Consider the following 21,281-nt stretch of genomic DNA (forward strand, 5'->3'; position numbering starts at 1 on the left):
GCAGGAATGAATGAATGCATGAATGAACGAACGAATGACAGAATGAGTCAGTGATTCAGGTACAGGCCGTCACGGGTGGAAGGTCTCTGGAGAGCAGGGTGTTCACAGGCCCTGATATCTCTCCATGGATTACTCCGTAATCACAGAGGGCAAGGGCACAGTAATGGTGAGAAACGCGGCGGACAGCCCTGGCCGTGTTCCTACTCTCAGAATCCTCGACAACGGGACAACTCCTGGCGCCCTGTGACCCCCGACCCCTCCTCGGCCACGCAGAAGGACACTCTCCAAGGCCCCGCCTGAGGCCCCGCAGACCCTGTGGACCGCACCTCCCCTGCTACACTCTGCGAGGCTGCAGCCCGGCCCCCCACTGGCCGGCCCGGCCCTGGGGTCTGCAGGGCTCACTCCTTCAGTCCCCCCGGGGCCTGTGCAACGCCCTCCTGGCAGCCACCCTGTCCCCAGCCTGCATTTTACACACTCATCCCCTCCAGGGGGACGGTCCAGAGAGCAGGGCTTGTGCTGGGAGCACAGCCAAAGGAGGTGCCCTGGGAGTGTTTTGCTGGATGAAGGAACAAATCTTCAATATGACACCTTTGTACTTAATGGAGGGAAGGCAAGGGGACACAGACCCCGTGTGTGTGGAGCAGGGCTGGGGGGTGGGTCTCACACTCACCCGAGTCAAACCCACTTTGCTCAAAGGTGAGGAACGGCTCTTGCCCTCCCCCCAACGTCACTTCTGATCCTGTGGCTTCCCTAGATCCGGGGGTTCCTGAGCTTCCACCACCAGACCACTCGTCACGCTATTATGTGTCAGGAGGACAGACTGGTCCCCAGAGGCGTGGGGTGGGGGGAAGTGGGCGAACTGGGTGCAGGGGTCAAAAGCTACAAACCTCCAGTTATAAAACAAATAAGTCCTGGGGATGTGATGCACGGCATGGTGACTACAGTTAACAATAGTTGCCAAGAGAATAGATCTTAAAATGTTCTCATCACGAGAAAAGAAAAATTGTGTGTGGTGATGGATGTTAGCTTGACTGTGGTGATCGTTTCCTAATGTTTACAAATATGGAGACATTATGTTGTTCACCTGAATCGAGTATCATGTAATACGTCAATGACAGCGGACCCCTGAACAGCGCAGGGGTTAGGGCGCCGACCCTCGGCGGCTGAAAATCCGAGAATACCTCGACAGCCCGTGTCCTCGAATCCAACCAACCTCGGACTGTGTAGACCTGCAGTGCGAAAAAATCTGCACGGAAGTGAACCCTCGCAGTTCAAACCCCTGTTGTTCAAGGATCAACTGTGTGCCTTGATTCAAAGAAAGGAAAAAAGAAAAACAGTCTATGATGCCTCCGTTTGCTACATAGAAAGTAGGGTCGCTGTGGCTTCTAGACGCTTGGGTAGGATTCCAGACAGCAGTGTGAACACGAGTCTCTCCTGGGGAGAGCGTCCCCCCCGGGGGCTCAGAACAAGTGGCCGCAGGTCTGAGGGCACCTGCCAGCCTTGGTTCATGAGCCAGACTGCGCCCAAGTACCTGACTCACTTGCTCACGGACACACCTGGGCTGAGGAGATGCTGCCTGTGGACCAGGTCGCGGTTGTGGGTGCTGCGTGCGTTCAGCCTCCGTGCAGCAGGGCAGGGTGGAGGTCCCCGCGTGTGGCCTGCCACCTGTGCTCTGTGCCTCTGGAGCAATAACCGAGCAGAGCTGGTGCCAGTGGCCTGGCGTCACGAGGGACCCCGCTCGCTGGACGGAAGGCCGTCCATCCCTACGTGCACTCCCTGGAAGACCGACACGGGGATCGCTGTGGGGATACTGCGGAGCTCTGAGGAGACGGCTGGAATCTGGGGCCTGGCTCGCCATGGCAGATGGCAGGGAATAGGGTGTGTTCTCCTCAACACTGATACCAAAGAGGCTTTTAGGTGCCAGGTGGCAGCCTCCGGGCAGGGCGATGGGAAGGCCCTGCAGATCCTGCACCTCTGTCCTTCTCGATGTCAGTCTGGTCCTGGTGTCTGTGACCGCTGTGGCCCCGTGTCCCAGGATCCCTCTCCCTCCAGGAAGGTTGGCGGGTGGTGAACTGGAGGGTTGACGGCATATTCACCGTTGAAGGGGGCTTTCATCCTAATTGATTAAGACCGAAATACACACACGCCAAAAAGGAAGGCGCTTTGGAGAAAAGTGGGCACCAGCAGAACAAAGGACTCAAGGTCTTGAACCTTGTAGAGAAACTGAGAAAACCCAAGCCCCGCCTCTTCAGAATGACACCCGCGTGTGTCCACGTGCACAGAAGAACCCTCCAGCACTGGGGGTCTCAGCCCCCGAAGCACAGGCCGCTTGAGAGACTCGCCTCCCCTGCCGGGTCACCCTCGGGGTCATGGTCTCTCTTCATCCCTCCCGTGGCTTGGAATCATTCCCCTCAACAGTGTGTCCTGCCCACCCCGGGCCAAACCTGCCAGCCGAGACCCTGCTGGTCCCCACCCCGCCTCTGTCCCGGGCCGGATGCACAGTTTATGTCCGTCACTCTCGAGCCAAACCCCACCTGGGCAACAAACTCAAAGGCCTTGTCTTCCCTGTTTGCGTCAGAGGCCTCGGTCACATGGGGGACAGAACCCCCCTGGGGGATGTGAGCTGATCACGACTGGCAGGGTGTCCTGGCCTCGACGCTGGGATTTAGGCGGGGCTCCTGTGAGCCTCTCAGAGTCCCCAGTCGGCCCTGTGGTTGTGTCGGGGTGAGACAGGGAGCCAGACGTCGTCCTCCCCTGTCTCCTCAACCCCCAAGAATGAGCACCTTCCCCGCTGACGGCCGCCCGTGGGCTCTGGCGTCTGAGCTGCCTTCTCCACAGGCCCCGGCCCAGCAACTGGGCGGACGCCAAAGTTACCTTTATAATAGTGGCCCGCGAGGAGCTCAGAGCCTCCCTGGGGCCCTGAGAAGGGGGCCGGGAGGGTCTGATGCTCGTGGCCAGACCGGCAGTTACACGGAGAGCTCAGAGTCTGGAGGATTTGCAAAAGGCTCGCACCTCGGGGCTGTGGGCCCCTGTGTGGTCACGATTCACCAGTGAGTCTGTCTGTGCTGAGTCAGTCTGAGCTCACGCCTCAGGGACGGCGAAGGGAGCTGCGGGGGAGGAGCGGTGGAGGAAGGAGAAGCATTTAGGGTTTAAGAGGGACAACAGCAAGGGCTGGAGGGGCTGTGCTGCCCGTGAGGACCGACTGTATAAAAAATGAGACGTAATTAGTACCTCGGGGCCACACCCAGATCGAAGCCAACTGAAGCTCTTCCTCCTCAGAGGGAAGGTCAGGCTGGGCTAACAAACGGCAAACTAGATGTCGAAACGGGCAACATTTAGAGCCCCAGAGAGCCCCAAAGCAGGAGAAAGAGCCCCATCCGTCACGCAGCTGGAAGGCCCAAAGACGACAAAGGCCTCGGCCACGTGCGTGCCTCTCTGTTCTCCCAGAGGTACCCGGACCTTCTCACCCTGCAGTGCCCCACCCACAGCACTGTGAATACTCAGTGATCAACCGACAGCCTGGTGCAGGGTTCCCAGTCTTTTTATATAAAAATGAGACCCACAGGATGGATGATATGCCTACACGCTGTATACTTCCTAAGGCATGCTCAGATTTTGACAAAGTGCCACAAAAATGCAAGCAGGCTAACAACTCATTGTCATCATAAACCAACAGCTTCTCTTCCCGCAGGGGCCACGGATCAGTTGTAAACCCACCCGGTTCTTGCTCGTTCATTAAAGCCTTCAGGAACGCGAGTGACCAAGAGTGAGGGTGTTACAAGAGCAATACTGAATGTACTTGTGTTTGCTATGTAAAAAAGAAACCATCTGGGGCTTCCCTGGTGGCGCAGTGGTTGAGAGTCCGCCTGCCGATGCAGGGGACGCGGGTTCGTGCCCCGGTCCGGGAAGATCCCACATGCCGCAGAGCGGCTGGGCCCCTGAGCCATGGCCGCTGAGCCTGCGTGTCCGGAGCCTGTGCTCCGCAACGGGAGAGGCCACAGCGGTGAGAGGCCCGCGTACCACCCACACAAAAAAGAAACCATTCACAAATTTTGGTATTTTAGCTCTTAGTAATAGCGAGTGACCTGCCACACACTGTCGAGCTGCTCTGGACATACTGAAGGGTCATGAGGTCATGGCTGAGAACCACGGTCTAGATCGGTGTTCCTGGCCCTTAGACCACAGGCCCTGGGTGGGAGGAGGGCAGCCTGGAACTACAGGAGGGGATCCATGGATCCTAGCACTCTAAATGAAGAGCCTCAAATGTGTTCAGGTGTGTAGAAATTAATAAAATTAAAATCAATTTAAAAACTTTGCTGGACTCCTATTAGGTCTTTATCATTATGAGTTTTCTCAGTCCAGAGCCATCAGAAACACCGTCTTCACCGGGTCGGGGCTACTGTCTAGAGGAGAGAGTGGAGAGGGAAGAATCAAGTTTCCAATTATACATGAAGCTTCCTATTTTTAGACAAGAAAGAAGACAAAGGGCAGCGGCAGAAAATCAGGCCAGAGTTTCTCAAAGTGAGGTCACTGGGCCACTGGCTTGGAGCTCCCCAGGAGTTGCTGGCTGAAATCTCTAGAGTGATGGGTCCTTAATGAGCTCTCCTGAGAAGGTCACCTAGGTCTGAGAATCACAGTCACTGGTCCAGAAAACGTTGTTAAAAATAGTAGCGGGATGGTGCAAAGTTTCCTCCAAGAGATTTTAAAAGAGGAGGGAGAAACAGACTTGTTTGATGGCAGGACCAGGCTGACCTGTCTCAGGGGACCAGTATGCCCACCCCCCAGCCCCTATTTTAGGCACTTCCTGGCCACTGGAGTGTATTGGAGACCAGGTTCAGGAGGGGGCCTGGGACTCCCCCACACCTGGACTCTTTGCTGTCTTCCAAAAGCCCCCAGACAGTTTGGAGACTGGAAAACAGGAAGATGATGGCCTTTGCTAAAGTAACTTCCAATTAGACCATGAAATTATTCTGTTTACGGATTTTATGGAGATCCGAAAATGCCACTAATCCTTCTTGTGGAGGGGCTTCAGGAAGCTCGCTGATAAAGACAGACTTAAAAATGGCTTCCTGGCAATAGTTTCAGATTAGAAATAGATAAACTGCCGATTAGAAACAGAATGAATGTGAAGTCTCTTCAAGGTGCCATGAGAATATCTGGGAGCAAAATTCTTTTCTGTAGGAATTGAAAAAACAAAGACAAAGCCCCAAGCATGTGGACTTTTGAGAATTACTTAAGAGGCACCTGAAACTCCAAATGAAAAATAGCTTTGGCTGACCCAGGAGGAGCAAGAAGAGTCAGTCAAAATCCTTTAGGTCTTGTCTCTGGAGACAGACAAGAGAGCTTAGCCATCAGCCCTGCAGCCCACGGTCATGGTCGAGGCACAGAGCCTCGTGATCCCAGCTTCACCCCTGAGCAGCTTTGCGACCCTGGGCAAGCGACTGAACTCCCTCAGTCTTCTCATCTGGAAAACGGCACTAATGATAGCAGCACCCTCTCTTATAGGTGATGGTGAAGATTTACAGGTCAGACGCAGGCGCGCACGGGGGTCAGGCTATCTAGCACAGACCAAGAGCTGATGCACATTCACCAGGACCGCCATGATGTTTCTACTACTTTCATTTGGAACCGAGGATTTTCTGTGGCGTCAAGATATTCAGACACTGAGGAAGAGCTCCTTCCAGGGGTGGGGGCGAGGCAAGTGTTGCCCAGGAGTATCCAACTTGGGGATTTAACTCCTGCCTGTACTTTGAGTCTGTCTTCTGACCTTGAGGCTTCCCCAGGGATGCTTTCCTGTCCCCAGCTTCCCAAGGCAGATGTCGCCCCTGCCTATTTTGCCAGCTCATTCCATTCTGTCTTAGATTTTCCTTTCATTGTCTCCCAGGAGCAGACTCCGTCTCCCCAGCTGGACTGTCCGCTTCTCCCAGGTTCAGCCCACACCATGCAGCCCGATTCCTGCCTCTCAGAGCTGGACAGACAGTGTGTACACAGCAGACGACCAAATACAGCCACAGTGTGTGTGTGTGTGTGTGTGTGTGTGTGTGTGTCACCATTAGCTCTTTCCTCCCTCTTCCTTCTCCTGATAATGACAACAGTTACAATCAGAGTCACAGCGAACACTTGGTTACCAAGAATCTTCTATACCTGGCACTGAACTCAACTCTTTAAATGCCTCTTCTCACCCTAACCCTCAACGAACCCACGGGAGCAGGTGTGTTTGGGGCAGGGGGGCTGCTGAGGGAACTGGGAAGAGAACAGTCACACCCAGGTGCCCTGCAGCCCCCCACCACCCCGCAAGTTCGGAGCACTCTGTGCAGAGACAGTTAAGTCCAGGGCCTGGCACGGACGGTACCAGCCCCACTCTTCCCAGCAGGATCTCACTGACGCCCAGTCTCCCCGCATCAGACTCTAGGGTGGGAGGCTTGTCCTTCTGGGCGCACAGTTGGAACCCCCCCCCCCCTCAGGTGCTTCTGACGTGCCCCTCCAAGAAAGACCCCAGCCCACGGTGAGAAATACATATTATACTGCGACCCAGACACGATCCCGGGGATTTTTGTGAAACGTGTTTACATTCACGTGAGGCACTCTGATGTTTTCCACCCTATTTCATTCTTCCATTATAAACGAGAATGAGGAGAAACTGGAACCCATATACATCGCCGGTAGGAATGTAAAGTGGTCCAGTCTCTTTGGGAAACAGTTTGGCACTTCCTGAAAACCTTAACTACAGACTTATGACGTGACCTAGAAATTCTGCTCCTTGTATCCAAGAGACGGGAAAACATACGTCCACACGAAAACCTGAACACAATGCTTCCTAGTGGATCATTCACGGGAACCAAAAGGCAGACATAAACCAGACGCCCACCAGCAGGTGGACGAATAAACGAAACGTGATGTCTATCCGTAGAGTGGAATACAGCTCAGCCACGAAAAAGGAACTAGAGTGGAATACAGCCCAGCCACGAAAAAGGAATTAGAGTGGAATACAGCTCAGCCATGATAAAGGAATTAGAGTGGAATACAGCTCAGCCACGAAAAAGGAACTAGAGTGGAATACAGCTCAGCCACGAAAAAGGAATTAGAGTGGAATACAGCTCAGCCACGATAAAGGAATTAGAGTGGAATACAGCTCAGCCACGAAAAAGGAACTAGAGTGGAATACAGCTCAGCCACGAAAAAGGAATTAGAGTGGAATACAGCTCAGCCACGATAAAGGAATTAGAGTGGAATACAGCTCAGCCACGAAAAAGGAATTAGAGTGGAATACAGCTCAGCCACGATAAAGGAATTAGAGTGGAATACAGCTCAGCCACGATAAAGGAATTAGAGTGGAATACAGCTCAGCCACGATAAAGGAATTAGAGTGGAATACAGCTCAGCCACGAAAAAGGAATGAAGCGCCGATCTCTGGACAACATGGGGGAGACCTGAAACCATCAGGCCAGGTGGAAGAGGCTGGTCACAAAGCAGCACAGGTCGTACGGACATGAACTGTCCAGAGAGGGCAGGTCTGCAGAGATGGAGGCAAGGCGGTGATGGGTGCTGGAGGGGAGGGTGGAGGAGGGAAGAGGGGGCGTGGGGTCTTCTTTTGGGGGATGGAAACGCGCTAAAACGGGACTATGGTGTTGGCTGCGAAACTGCAAATACATAAAACCCCCCTGAACTGGACACTTTAAAGAGTGAATTACATAGTATGTGGATTATCTCTCAATAAAAATGATGGTCGTGATCCAATAAGCTGGTCTCACCACCCAGAATGGGTCACAACACGGTGGAAACTTGCTGTCCTGGAGTGGCTGCCCGTCCCCGCCCCGCCTGTCCCGGGGGAGTTCGGGCGCCGCGGCCTTCGGGTGGGTGGCGGGTGACGGGGGCGTGTCAAGGCCCCGTGGCTGCCTTTCATACCGCACACGCTCAGCACAGGCCCAGCTACAAAAGCAGGTTCCCTCTCTAGGGGCCGGGCAGCCCCAAGAGCTGAGCTATAGGTGAGATTCCGGGGGAGCCCAGAAAGGAGCGGACAGCCCCCTTCTCCTGCCTTGAGCCCACAGGTGAGGGCTCGGCCTCCAGAAGCCGCCTGTGATCTCGGTGGAGGGCAGGCCCGGGGCTGGTGAAGCAGGGACAGAGGAGCCTGGGTCCCCGATGCCCCTGGAGGCCCCACGGCTGCCACCCCTGCACTGTCTGTATGAGCAGCCAAAGGACCCTCTAAAGGAGGCGCCATCTGGCGAATACACGCGCCCGGGACAGACCCTCCAGGACACAGCGGCTCCCTTCCCCTGGGTCCCTGGGGGCAGTGACGGGCCACGCACCTCGTGATCTTGAATATCCTCAGGAGACGCACGCATCTCAGCACGGAGATGCCCAGGGGCGACATGATCCTGGTCTCCACCAGGATGGTCTCCAGGATGCCACCACACACGATGAAGCAGTCGAAGCGGTTGAACAGGGACACGAAGTAGGCCTGCAGCCCCAGGCTGTACGTCTTGAGCAGCATCTCCGCCGTGAACAGGGCCAGCAGTGCCTTGTTGGCCGTGTCTGCGGGGACCCGCACGGGGGACGGGAGGGGGAGAGGAGGTGAGCGTGGCGGATCCCTGCGGGGAAACCCCAAAGCTCGAGCCCGCCACACACCCCTCGCTGCGTGGACTTGGTGGGGAGGGGTCTAGTTACAACCGCAGCAGACCTCCAGCACGGCCCCGAACCCCCGCATCCTCTGCCCCTCACAGCGACTCTGCCAGGCCGCGGGGCTGCTGCCACACCCCTTTTCCAGAGATGAGAAGTGAGGCTCGAGGGGGAGCCATCTGCCTAGACTAACCAGCCAAGAGCCGGAGCCAGGGTCCTTGTCTGCCCTTGTCACCGGGAGACGAACCCCATCTGGGTTCCGGGAGACACCCCGGGTCCAGGCCGTGTTCGCCTGACCCCCGGGTCGGTACCGGGGCTCTGGCCAGGGAGATCCCTTCCGGGGCCCAGGGAGGGGTGGTGGGACCCACTGCCATCAAGGACATTCCCTGTGCTCAGGCCACACTCGTCCTCTCCCTGGCTTTGTGCTCTCCGCCCCTCACAGGTTTTGGCCAGCACACCTGGAGGCCATACTGAGGCCCCAGGTACTGAAAACCCACTGGGGGCGAAGGGGCGGCAGCCAAAGATCTGATGTAGCCCAACAAGCCACGGCTCGTGACCGTGTCTCCTGGACCCAGTGGTGATGGCCGGGAGCCCCGTCTGTGTGGAGTGAGCTGGTGCGTTTTAGCGGCTCACAAGCTGCCAGGCCGCGGTGTGTCCGGCGCGGCCCGCCTCCCCGCCCCGGGGCAGGGCCGAGTCAGCCCGAGTAACGCAGGCCGGTGGGCGGCCTCTCACCTTGGACTTCCGTGAGCCAGTGGGGCTGGTTGTAGTGTTCAGAGGCGATGGTGAGCGTGTTGAGGAAAACCAGGAAGATGACCAGCCAGTAGAAGACGCTCGACTTCACGGCCGCGCGGCATTTCCTCCTGCAGAACCGATTCCAGCGGCGCCAGTAGCGGCTGCAAAGGGGCAGAGAAGGAGGACGGGGCGGGAGGCGGCTGTGAATTCAGGGCCCCGGCCGACATGCCCCAAGGTGGCCACCTCCCTCCCCTGAACTGGCCCGACCTCACCAGGGCCGAAGAGACGAGCATCCCACCAAGGTCACCGGCTCGTGGCTGGTGGTGTGGCCTTTGGGGGGGGGGTCCCTGCTCCTCTGGGACTGTGGCACCCTGGCCTGTGACCCCGAGCAAGGCCAGCCTTGTGTGAGGGTCTGGCCTGAAGCTGAAGGGAGGTTATTTAATTTCATAGTGATGGCATCACTAGAAGTATTGCAAGTCGTAAGACTAGTATTACTAGGACTAGTAATGGTTACCATTAGCAAACTCCATGTCTGGCTGGTACCATATTGGCACTTCTCATGCCTTCTCCCAGATCCTTTAAACATGTCTGCAAAGCAGGCGTTGTCGCGATTTTCAGGAGAAAACCAAGGACCCTGGAGTTGGGCGTCTGGACTGACACCGGGTGAGGGCAGAGCCAGCAGCGTCCCCTCTTCCCGCCTGCAGCCCAGGCGCCAGGCGCTCCCCTAGCTGCCTCATCCGTGAAGAGTGGGAGGTGAATCTGGACCAGCGGTGCTTGACTTGAAGGGGAGGCTGTGGAGTCCTTTAAGATTACATCCTCCGTTCAGAACAACGGGCAGACTGCCCCCACCTCTACACGCAAGTTCACGCCATACGTGGGCCCTGAAAGCTCATCCATGGGCCGCGGGACACTCGCCCACATGGCCTCTGGTTAGGGACTTTCATCAAACCTGGCTGTACATAGAACCACCTGGGGAAAGTTTAAAAAACACAACAAAAACACACCAGGCCCCGGGCCCCAACCCAATGAAATCTGATTGTCTGGGGTTGAGTAATTTTTAAATAACCCCCAAATACCGTTGCTGTTTGCTAAGGTTCCCCAGATGGTTCTCATGTGTAACCATGGTTGACAACCGTGAAGCCGGATGACCCCAAGGAAACGCTCACATTTTAGGACTCAGTGGTGGACGGGTTTTCAGCTTGTCCCCAGTTTCATCCTCCTGATACCGAGAGAATATGCAGATATATTTGGTAATTCCGTTGACCAAACAGTTACCAGTTTAACACCATGTGAGGAGTGAGGGACAGGGGTGCCAGGGAGACTGCGGGGGCCCTGTATCGAGAGGGGATCTGATTCCAGAAAACCAAACACAACGACAGCAGCCACACGGTCAACGTCCAGCTGGGGGACGGTAAGAGGGGTGCCGTGGCCAGCGTCGGCTGGAGGTGATGGAGGCAACAGCTTTACTCAAGGAAGGAGGAGAGTGAGGTGACGTGGACTTTGGAGGCGGAGTCAGCAGGCCTTTGACCCTGACCACGAGTGCAGGGGAGAGAGAAAGGGTGGAGGGGTGTCTGGAGGAGGCCCTGTCACCAGCACGGGCACCCTGTGGAGGGGGACTCGGCCGGAAAACACCTTGAGGTACTTGCAGGTCGTGTCCGTAGGGACACCCACCGGGCGGCTGAGGACAGAGCCCCCGCTTTGGGACAGAAGGCGGGGTGGTGGTGGTGATGGCTGTCGTCCTGGACACCTGTACTCATATCTACATGAAGTCGCAGGTCCCTAGGTCCCCAGGCTCAAGACTCTGTTGTTAGGACCCTCCACACGCCCCAGACGGCCCTCTGGAGAGCTTGACTTTATTTATATTTCTACTCTGTTATTTTTGTTACCTACGGCCCGTGGGAAATCCTGTTGCCACACCGTTGTTGAAATCTGCTCTGAGATTAGAAAGCGAGGGGCACATCTAAGGCGGGCCTTGCTGCCTGGGAGCTGCAAGAGGACCTGGCTTTGGCTTGCAGGGCAGGGAGGAAAGAAAGGATTAAGGGGGTGGTGTTCTGACCTGACCTCACCCCCGTCACTGAGGGGGCGGGGACGCCACCTCCAGGGAGCGCCAAACCTTGGCAGGGACGTTTGCTGCTACTGGTGGGGAAAGTCGCTACATGGAGAAGAAAGGCCTGGGGGTCAGAAGACGGTGGTTCCCAATGCACTGTGGAGGCTTCCACGCTCCAGACACACCACCGGGCGACAGCAGGGGTGGCGGAGGGCGCAGGGGGACAAGGCAATGGGACAGGGGCCCAGGTGGTCCCTAGCGGGGGGGCCTCCGGCGGTGCTGGACCACGGTACTCAGGCACCTGCTGTCGCCAGGGCGGGACTCTGCTGCTCTCCTGCGATCGAGCCTGGTGATATTGCAGACAAAGTTGGTAAGACTTCTTATTCCCCCTGAAAAACGAGTTTTCAGGACAAACTCATATCCAGTCTTAAATAGCGTCACCTGCAGATGGGCACTTGCCATCTACCTCTACGAGGATTAAATCACGAGCCGCTGCAGGTGCTGACCTTCGACACCCCTGAAAGGAGCTCAGGGCGGAGATCAGGAACGAGGCCCTCTGTGCTCCGGGAAAAGCTAACTCCTCTTATTTACAAAAACACTAAGATCCTTCACGGGGACGTCTGCTGCCCGTGACTAGCAGAAACCTTCACGAGACGAGCAGAAACCTTCTGCAGAAAATATGTGCTGGATTCTATGTACGCCCCCGTCAAAAAAATCACATATGTACTGACTTTCCCCCTGCCTCTTTGGAGCAGTTTCTCAGAGCTATCCGAGATGCTGTTTCCCGGGCTGTAGTCCTCATTTTGCCCCGAATAAGACTTAACTCACAACCCTCACATTGTGCATTTTTTTTAAGTCGGCAATAGGTTACACTGTAGTTGCAAAGAATGTTTTGAATAGAGACAAGCTCATTTACAAAAATCACCAATAACTGTGATTCAGAGGCCAAAGGAATCACGGTTGCTTTCTTCCACATTTTGGAGGAACCAACTCCAACTCTGTCTCACACCCAGAACTTGACTGCGCTCTTCCCCAAGTTTGGGGCTGGTGGATGCGGGTGCCACATGCCTGGGGTCTGGAGCGGCTCTGCTGGAGGCCCTGCAGCTGCAGCTGTGACGGACGGGGCGGCACCCGTGGAATCGTGCGCTCCCGAGACAGCCACTCAGGAGAGTCACGTGGGTTCGGGCCGGGGCGGGGGTGGAGTAACTACCATCCAGAGAAAGTATTTAAAGATTATGACACGCCTCCCACCCTTCAAAATACAGCTTTGCTCGACAACTGGTGTCCTGGCAACGCTTCCTACTGCACAATGAACGCAATGGTTTATTAGAATGTGTAAGTGCATTTATGTGTTTACATATGCACGGAGGATATAGAAATTAAACGATAAAACAGGGAGGAGGAATTTGCCTGCTATTCACGTTCCCTTCACTCTCACTGGGAAAGTTGTTCCCTCGAGAAGTGGAACTTCCCGGACACAGACCTGGAGGTGACGGTGGGCACGGACATGTCTCTCGCACGTCTTCAAACCCGTGCGTTGCTGCGTTCCCACCGGACAGCTCTGCTCGCTCGCCTGGACCCACCTGACCCCTTCCCAGCACTGGCCCGGCTCCTACCTTTCCATCGACACGGCTGTCCCCCCACCAAGCCTCCCCTTCTGGGTCCCCCCCCTTGCTTTAGGGCTCAGCGGGGGCCCCAGCTTCCCGGCGGTGCACTTTTCTAGACGTCCCAGCTGCCAAGTTCCAGTCACACTTACTGTCCGTGTTGCTCACTTAGCTACACGTTCAAGAAACATCTTCCCCAAGCCAAGTACTAGCTATTCAGCTTAACAAACAGACGGGAAACTCGGGTCGGTGATACAGACCCCAAGGGTGCCGCGCGCCAGGCGGGCTTAGTAGAGGTGCCCCAGGGGCACGCAGAAGGGCATCCCGGCCCACCGTGGGGTGCCAGCCAGCCTCCCCAGAGGATGCGATGCTCCGTTTCCTGTAGGTCAGTATCTTTACTGTGTGACTCCACTGAGATCGCAGGGTCCTGAGGGGAAGGGGCTGCATTCTGTCCTTTGTGATGGGCTCACAGCCCGCCACTGTGGTCTTACACAGTAGGACCACTGGGCCGGCAGGCAGGTAGGGCAGCAGAGACAAACTTTACACACACTTACTCACTCTGCGCTGTGGACGGGGCTTAGGACCCCGCGGATGGGGTCGGGAGGAGGCAGTGCTCCTGAAGGAGTTTGCTTGGCACAGAATTTTGGACAAGTATCTAGAACAGGAGACAGCACCCAAATGGTGGACACTTGGGGCTCTTTCCAGTGGCCAGAGCTGAGAACAAGCAACCCAGAAAATCCTTAACACTTAACTATTTTACACAAAAGTAACCAAAAAATGGGTTATTAGCCACTGGGGCAAATTTGGGCATGTGCCTTATTGCTTATGGGATGGCAGAGGTAAAGGGACCTCGGAGGCACGTTTCTCTGAAGACGGGCGAGACAGGGCTCCCAACCTCAGACCCCCGAGGGCTTCACTTCAGACCGCTGTGACGTCCAGATCCAAGCCCCAACATGTCATCTGACTAATCCCTTCACGCTGCAGAAGGTGCTCAGGATCGTTTGTTCCGTAACTAAGTCCTATTCTGAGCCCCAAATGTTGCCAAATTCCTTATTCCTCAAAGTAGAGACTTGGGCTTACCAAGGGAACACCCTAATATTGCCCTAATATTACAAGTCCATTAATTTGCCCAAATTTCCCTAAAACCTCTGCTCTAATATTTCCTTTAAAGACTCTGTGACTTTGTATCACCGTCTTGCAAATGGAATAGGCCAGTTTGAGGCTCAAATTTGTCATTGTTAAGCTGAGAGAATGAGTGAGAATACTTGGCGTGTGTGTGTTTAACTCCAATTTTAGATTCTTTTCTAGGGTAAAACAGGCTCTTCACTGTTTACGAGGTTACTTCTGAGTTGCCGAAATTCTCTCTCCGTTTCCCCTGTGTTACTGTGTTTTTCTCCTGCGCCTCCTATACCCGTGTGAGCTGCCACAATCAGACGGACAGAAGGGCTGAGGACACCGTTCCTGCATCTGCAGCAGACAGAGTTTTCTCAGGGTCGACCTTGGTGATTTCGATGGCATTTTCAATCCATTGCCAGCCTTTGTTATTCCCCAAACAGACACCACCACTGGACTGTAGGGTGTAGGTGAGTCAGCTGCCATCTGACCCTGTGGGGTCACACTGTCCAGTGTGGTCGCCACTGGCCACCCGTGGTTACTGCACACATGAAACGTGGCCAGTCCAAACTGGGCGTGCAGTGAGTGTAAGTGACACACTGGATTTCAAAGAGAAATTAATATAAAATATGTCATTCATTTTTTATATTAATTACATATTGAAATAACGTTTTTGACGCATTGGCTTAAATAAACCATATTTAGATGAATTTCACCTGTTCCTTTTCACTTTTTTAACATGGCTACTAGAAAGTTTTACAAATGGTGTAAGTGTCCGGCATTGTGTTTCTAACTCAACAGCTGTGCCCTGGAGCGCGCCCGACCCCTCGCTGCAGCCCCTAGACACACAGCTGGGCAGAAATGGCTTCGGATCCCTGGGCAGGACTTCATCACATGGTGCAGAGCCCGGGTCCTGGGCGTGGGTCCTGACTTGGCCAAGCGTGAGCCACGTGGCCCCGGGCCTCTGTCAGCCTCAGTATCCCCCTCTGAAAATGGGTTTACTGATGGTGCCAACCGACTAGTAATAAGCCTTCTGGGAATGAACACAGAATCTTCTCCGTGCCTTTCTGTTGTATCTTGAGTAGTAGCTGCAGGGGGGGGGAGCCCTTCCCAGAGGGGGATCTGGTACCAGCAGGGTGAGCCACGTCTCAAAACCGAGCAGAGTCCAGGGGTCCAGGTGGAACCCCGTGCCCCCTCTTCTTCCAGAGCACAGCTTACACCCTAGAGCACTGGATACAGAACGCCCCCCGTCTCCTGGGTCATTTCATGCTGGAGCGAGTCCAGGCAAGTCTGTGATTTCTCTCCCAGCCCCCAGAGCACGTTTGTTCATTCATTCACTCACGCGTTCATTTGTTCATTTATGAGTCGCCCATTTTCATGTAATGAGAATGATGTTTTGGAAATATTTTCAAATGTATTTTTATGCCCCTTTACTCTCTCCCTGCATGGGGGCTTTGGAACTGCAGAAGCACGAAGTGCTTTCTCAGCTTTGGCTGTAAAACAGAGCTTTCATTTCAGTCTGCGTCAAGCCTAATGCCATGCGGGGGCAGGACGATCCATTCGTCCCTCCACTTAGTATCTATTAAGGCCCCAGTAAGCGCCAGCCGCTTCTCCAGACGCTGGAGAGAAAGCAGTAAGGTCTGAGCGCTACAGAGACAAAGGATTTTCTACGTTTCTTGAGCTCTCTCTCCTGTAACAAGAGCTGGACCTGGGAGACTTGACCCTAGGTTTTTTATGTGAAGGAGGTCTTGGCTTCAGAGGAAGTGGAAGGGGAGAAAGCCTGCGTTTTCCAGCCCCAGTGGAACATGGGAGCAGAAGGTGACAGCAGGAGAGGAGAGGGTCCCACACCAGCATCCTCATTTAATTCTCTGGCCGAGCGTCAAGCTCTAGAAACAGCCAGATAGTCACGGGGAGGCCAGGACATCAGGGCTGAAGGTGCCTCTCCTGGGTGTAGCACAGGGTCTGCGGGGCCCTGGGGGACGCCAGCCTTCGGCCTAGAGCTCTACCCAGGCAGGCACAGAGCAGGACAGGCGGCCGGTGCGTAGGTGAGCATCCAGTTCCCGCAGCCTGTCCACGGAGGGCCTGGAGGTGTCCATGGGCTCAAAGAGCCTGGGGACCAGAGGCAACGATTTCAAGGCCAGAGGCAAACATGGGGCCCACGGACACCGTGGGTGGAGGCCCAACCAGATGGACTTGTGGCCCCTCGGCAGGCCCGGTTCTAGAGGAACAAGCAGGGGTCTCGGGCTGGACCCCAGGACCCGTCCTCACTGAGGCCTGGGTACTCCCGGGGTCTTTAAGTCCCGGCCCCGCTTCTCCACCCTGGAGAAGAGCTGGGCAGAGGAAAGAAGAGAACTGAACATTTAGCTTAAGGGACAGTTTAAAAGGCAGCCTTGGGCTACACTGATCGGCTGGACTACAATTTAATGTTATTTACGCACCTGCCCCAGGTGAGGCAGGGGAAGCAGGATTAGATCAATGATGAAACCTAAACACGATAGTTTTTCGCTTGTACAGGCTCTGTGGGAGTGAATTCCCACCCCTACTCACATATCTGTCCATCAGTGCACACGGTGGACAGCCTGCTTACCCGCCGGGCGCCCGGCTCAGCTCCCTGCAAATAGCACCTCGGAGGCTCACAGAGCCTATTGCAGACGCGGGAGCCCGCGTGGGGAGGGCGGTACAGAGGTCTGAGCAAAGCGCTGGGGGGAGGGAGGGGAGTCTGCAGAAGATGTGGAGATGCGGCACCAGCGAGGTTCTGAACAGGAGCCCGAGCTCTCCGGGGGAGGCTCGGGGACGCGGCGATTCGGACGGAAGGAGGGCTCCACACAGAAGCCGGGGGACGTTCAGGAACCGTGGGATGCGCAGGCGGCGAGGCTGGGGGGGCGGACAGGGCGAGGACGGCGCACCGAGGGAGGTTCTGAAGCAGCACCGTCGAACCCGCGTGCCCTCACCTTCCGTGAGCATGGCCGAGAACAGCAGCAGGTGGCCATGTGGCGGACTTCATCTTATAAGGGAGGGGGACACAGCATCTCGCAACCTCCTAGGGCCAGTGCCACCAAAATCGCTAACCCGCCAAACCCCAAGCCCCGAGCCACTCGCCTGGGCTGATCCACGAGCCTCTTCCTGAGAGCCGTGCAGAAGGAAAGCAGACCCTCCGCTAACCCTCCCTCAGCCCCCAGCCGGGGGTGTCCCCAGCCCAGCAGGAAAGGAGCATCTCACTCACCTGAACTTCGACTTGGAGATCCTATGGCTGAAAGGGAAAGAGGAGACATTACCAAACGACACACACGTTTCCCTCTTTCCTCAGACGTCCCCAGGTGACCACACGGGCGCTGGACGGAGCAGCTTCGGAGAGACAGCCCTGCGGTCAGCACGTCCTGGTGTCTGTGTGTTTGAAGGGGAGACCGAGGGCTGGCCCAGCCCACAAACCTACGAATCTAGCATCTTCTAGGCGGAGACGTGGCCCCCGGAGAGGGTGCTGTGTTCTCAGACCGTCAGCTGGGGTCAGGCAGCGGGTTGGGGGCCATGCCCTGAGAACAGTCGTGGAGGACAGGAGCCCCTCCTACAGACGTGGCCCTTGGACATTGCAGGTGGGAACAGGCTGGCAGAGGCCCAGTGCTGTCTGAACAGGAGCCCGGCCCCATCACCACCTGGCCTGAGCGTGGAGCCTGGGCCCAAGGAAACAGGCCGGGGCTGAGAACAGACCCCGGATGCTGGCAGTGGTGTGCAGCCCTAAAGACCTGGGGACTTGTGGACAGAAGCACCGGTGGGTGGGCTGGTGGCTGACTCGAGGGGCATCTCCGGGGAAGGGGGGAGGTACTGAAAGGTGGAAACTTCCAGGAGGCCCTGCATCCCGTGGGAGGCTGGATGGAGCCGGGCGGGGGGCAGAGATCATGCAGGCATCTGAGATGGCCCTGTGGAAGGCCACAGGTCGGGAAGGCCCTGGTGTCTGGGGAGTGAGTGCTGGCAGGGCCGTGGGTGGGAGACCGTGCTCGGACGGGCAGGCAGGTGCGGAGCACTGGTCAGAGATGAAGAGGGGACAAAATCCGCCTGTCCCAGCTCAGCACAGAGAGAGCTCTAATGCGAAGCAAGAAAACAGCCCCTCTTGCTATTTTTTATTAAAAAAAATAAGCCAGAAGATGTGACAGGTGGCAGAGCCATCGTGTGTGAGGAAATTATGTCTCTGGGGCACTGAGAACCAGAGCCAGGAGCCTTTACTGCTCCGAGCCAGCTGATAACCTTTCCCACCCAAAGACGCTGCGAGGGCTGCAGGGTTTCAATCATGTTACACGGCACGTGGGCGGAGGCCGGGGCCATGGGTGACATCTTACTTAGGGCCACAGTTTAAAGGAAAAACAAATGTCTTCCAGCTGCGCCTGGATGGTGGGGAGCCGGGGGGCTCCCTCCTCTAGCCCAGCCAGGCTTGCTGGACAGCTGACCCCTCGCTGAGGGACATGAGCTAGCATGGGTGGTCATCAGCCCGGCAGCTCTGCCACAGGGCCTGGCCCGGCCCCGCCTTCTCTCGGAGATTTCCAGAGGCCTCTCGGGGGCCCTTCAGTGCAGACCACACGCCCTCCCTATAAGTCTCCCTCTCAGTCCGGTGGGTCGTCAGCAAAGGTGGGTTCTTAAGAAGTCCCGTGTGGGGCACTGAGGTCTGAGTGTCCGCGTCTCCCAGGGTGACTCTGGGACGCGGCGCGGAAGGACCAGGGCTCCTGTTGGGGATGACGTCCTGGGTAAGCGTGGTCACTGGCTGTGGCTCCTTCCTGGGTGTTCTGGAATGTTCTGAGGCGGAGGAAATGGAGTGGGACTTTCTCTCCCCCGTAGTTACGTGTTCTGACGTGCGGGCCTGGACGCCGCACTGAAGCCTGATTGCTGTTACTGCTCTCCGGCCGTGAGCATCGTTCCAGGCTCGCTGGGTCCAAAGCACTCACCCCCTCCAAGCTCTGTGTTACTGGAGCACCCCAGGTAAGAAGGGGGGTCCTCGGGGGCACGTGTCTGGAGACAAAGGGAAGCCCAGGTATGGGAGAGCGGAGGGCCTCACACTCCCCGTGTAGGAGGGGTCAGTGCACTTCCTGGGACCAGGGGCACCCGGTCTCCGCAGCCTTCGGGTCCTGGGAGGTGACCACCAGTTCGGGGTTTGGAGAGCTGGTCACGCCGCCGGTGGGCAGGGGAGCCGGGAGCCTGCGGGCGCCGTGTCCGCCGCCCCAGCCCTGCGTTCCGGCCGGGTGGCGGGTGCTGCCCCCTGGATCCCAGTGAGTCCACAACACCGGGGGGCCCGGCTGCTCCAGACCCTGCTGGGGACCAGCCTGCTCAGAAGGCGTGAGGGCTCCCCTCAGTTACTGCTCTACAAGGTAGGACTTCCTCCCCATGTTTCCCATGGATTCTTGAAGAGTAGCAGGTGCAGAAAGTGGGTAACTCGCACGTAAGGCCGCGAGCGCAGCCCTGCTGGGTGGACCTGACTCTTGTCCAGCCCAGCTGCCTCTTTCCCTCAGGCCTCCACAACCAACCTCCCAGGAAACCGCGGTTGTCTTTGCTGATGTGAAGGTTTAAAATGGGAGACACGCCTGGAACTCCCTCTGCTTCACTCAGTTACTCAGTTTGCATTTGTCATTATTGGACAAATATTTGAACTTCTTGGGAGCTACTTGTATGTTTAGCCTTTCCGCTTCTTAGAGTCGTAAGCCCGTATGTTTGCTCCCTGCCGTGTGACACAGCGATTCCCCGAATCCTCCCGATTCTCCCTACCATCTAGGCTGACGCACGTCTGAGGCAATGTCCTCGACTCCATGCATGGCTGGAGCGGCCAGAGGGGCCGGACCCTGGACCCCCATCACAGTCCACCTCTTGGGGACCCACTAGCTTGAACCTCCCGTGCTATCCGGGGACCCCTAGCTCACTTCTGTGACGAGATGCACGTCCATCGGTATCATCGACCCTCTGCGTTGGATCCCGTTTCTGACTCTACCTTCTTTATAGAACTGTGCGCTTTGAGACTAAAGGGACCTCGCACACACCAGCTGGATTGGGGTCTGCCATTTTACAAGGTGCAGCCTGCCTCACTCACGGGGCCTCTCCTGCAGAAGCCGCAGGCACAGAAGAGGTGCAGGGGGTCCCTGCAGGTGGTCCCCAGGCCCCTCTAGGAGCCAACGGGCAGACGCCCTGCACGTCCCAGGAGGCGAGCCTGAGGTTGCCGCCCGGGCCCAGATCTGGGACTCCTGGTGCACGGCTCTCTTCCCTCCTTCGGTCCATCCCAGAGTACCGGGCACTTCTTTCTGTGAAAGTCCGTGTGTCCCTCTCTGACGCCAGCTGCGCCCTAGTCTCAGGCAATGTTGTCCGGTAAGTGCCAGTCTCCTTCATGGGCTTCTCGTCTTGAAGATGGTCCTGCCTCCGCTCTGAGGAAAGGTGGGGCCCAGCAGCTCCGGGGTCACTGCCTTTCCCCGTCCACGGCCTCACGTCTGGAGGGAGGGTCCCCTGCTCCCCGCTCCCGCCCCGCCTGCCCCGAGGCTCCAGCTCCTGCAATTAGGACACACAGAGAATGCATCCCTTTTCCATCTCCGCACATGACCCTGGCCTGAGCCACGTCAGCATCACCCCCAGAGCTGCTACGGCAGCCGCTTCGCTCGAGTGCCCGCCGCTCGGGGCTTCTCGCTCCCGCACAGACTCTTCCTAATGTCCGAGGATCCTCAAGGATGGAAAGCTCACCAAACCAACCAGCTATGTTCCACGATTTCTCATGGTCTGTGACAAAGACCAAGGCCATCAAGGGTCTACCTGGCCCTGCTCCGTCTCCAGCCCTGCCCCTTCCCACCCAGGCCTGCCCCGGACGCGGCTGCCTTCTGTCCCTCATCCCCCCAGCGGCCTCGGAACCCGCTGTTGCCTCTGATTGGAAGATCCTTCCTTCCTCCGCCCCCTCCAGTTCTCAGCTCAAAGTTTCCTTCTTCAAAGAAGCTTTCCCTAAGCTGCCAGTCTAAGGTGTCTCTGCACCACTGACCCTGCATTACAGCTACGCCGCCTCCTGAACGCTTTTCCCAAGTGACGGCTCCGTGTCACTTTCACACCAGATTGTGAGCTCCAGGGAGATGGTGTCACCTTGCTCTCGGGCTCTGTGTCACCTTGGCCCAGCACCGAGCGGGCTTGCTGCCTGACGAGGGTGTGAACGGAGAGCTTGG

At 56.7% G+C, this 21,281-nt stretch overlaps 1 protein-coding gene across 2 annotated transcripts in view; it reads right to left on the reverse strand.

Annotated features, from left to right (window-relative positions):
* The window catches only part of CACNA1C (calcium voltage-gated channel subunit alpha1 C), a 420,733-nt gene that overhangs the window by 88,124 nt on the left and 311,328 nt on the right, over positions 1-21,281 (reverse strand). For both annotated transcript variants that reach the window (XM_024733016.1, XM_024733015.1), the window contains exons 10-12: positions 17,336-17,362; positions 9,349-9,509; positions 8,307-8,532 (exon numbers count right to left, since the gene is read on the reverse strand). In XM_024733016.1, the coding sequence (XP_024588784.1) occupies positions 8,307-8,532; positions 9,349-9,509; positions 17,336-17,362 (414 nt within the window). The remainder of the gene's footprint in view (positions 1-8,306; positions 8,533-9,348; positions 9,510-17,335; positions 17,363-21,281) is intronic.

The sequence above is a fragment of the Neophocaena asiaeorientalis genome, unplaced genomic scaffold, assembly GCF_003031525.2.
Source record: "Neophocaena asiaeorientalis asiaeorientalis breed wild unplaced genomic scaffold, Neophocaena_asiaeorientalis_V1.1 scaffold150, whole genome shotgun sequence".
Classification (NCBI taxonomy): Eukaryota; Metazoa; Chordata; class Mammalia; order Artiodactyla; family Phocoenidae; genus Neophocaena; species Neophocaena asiaeorientalis.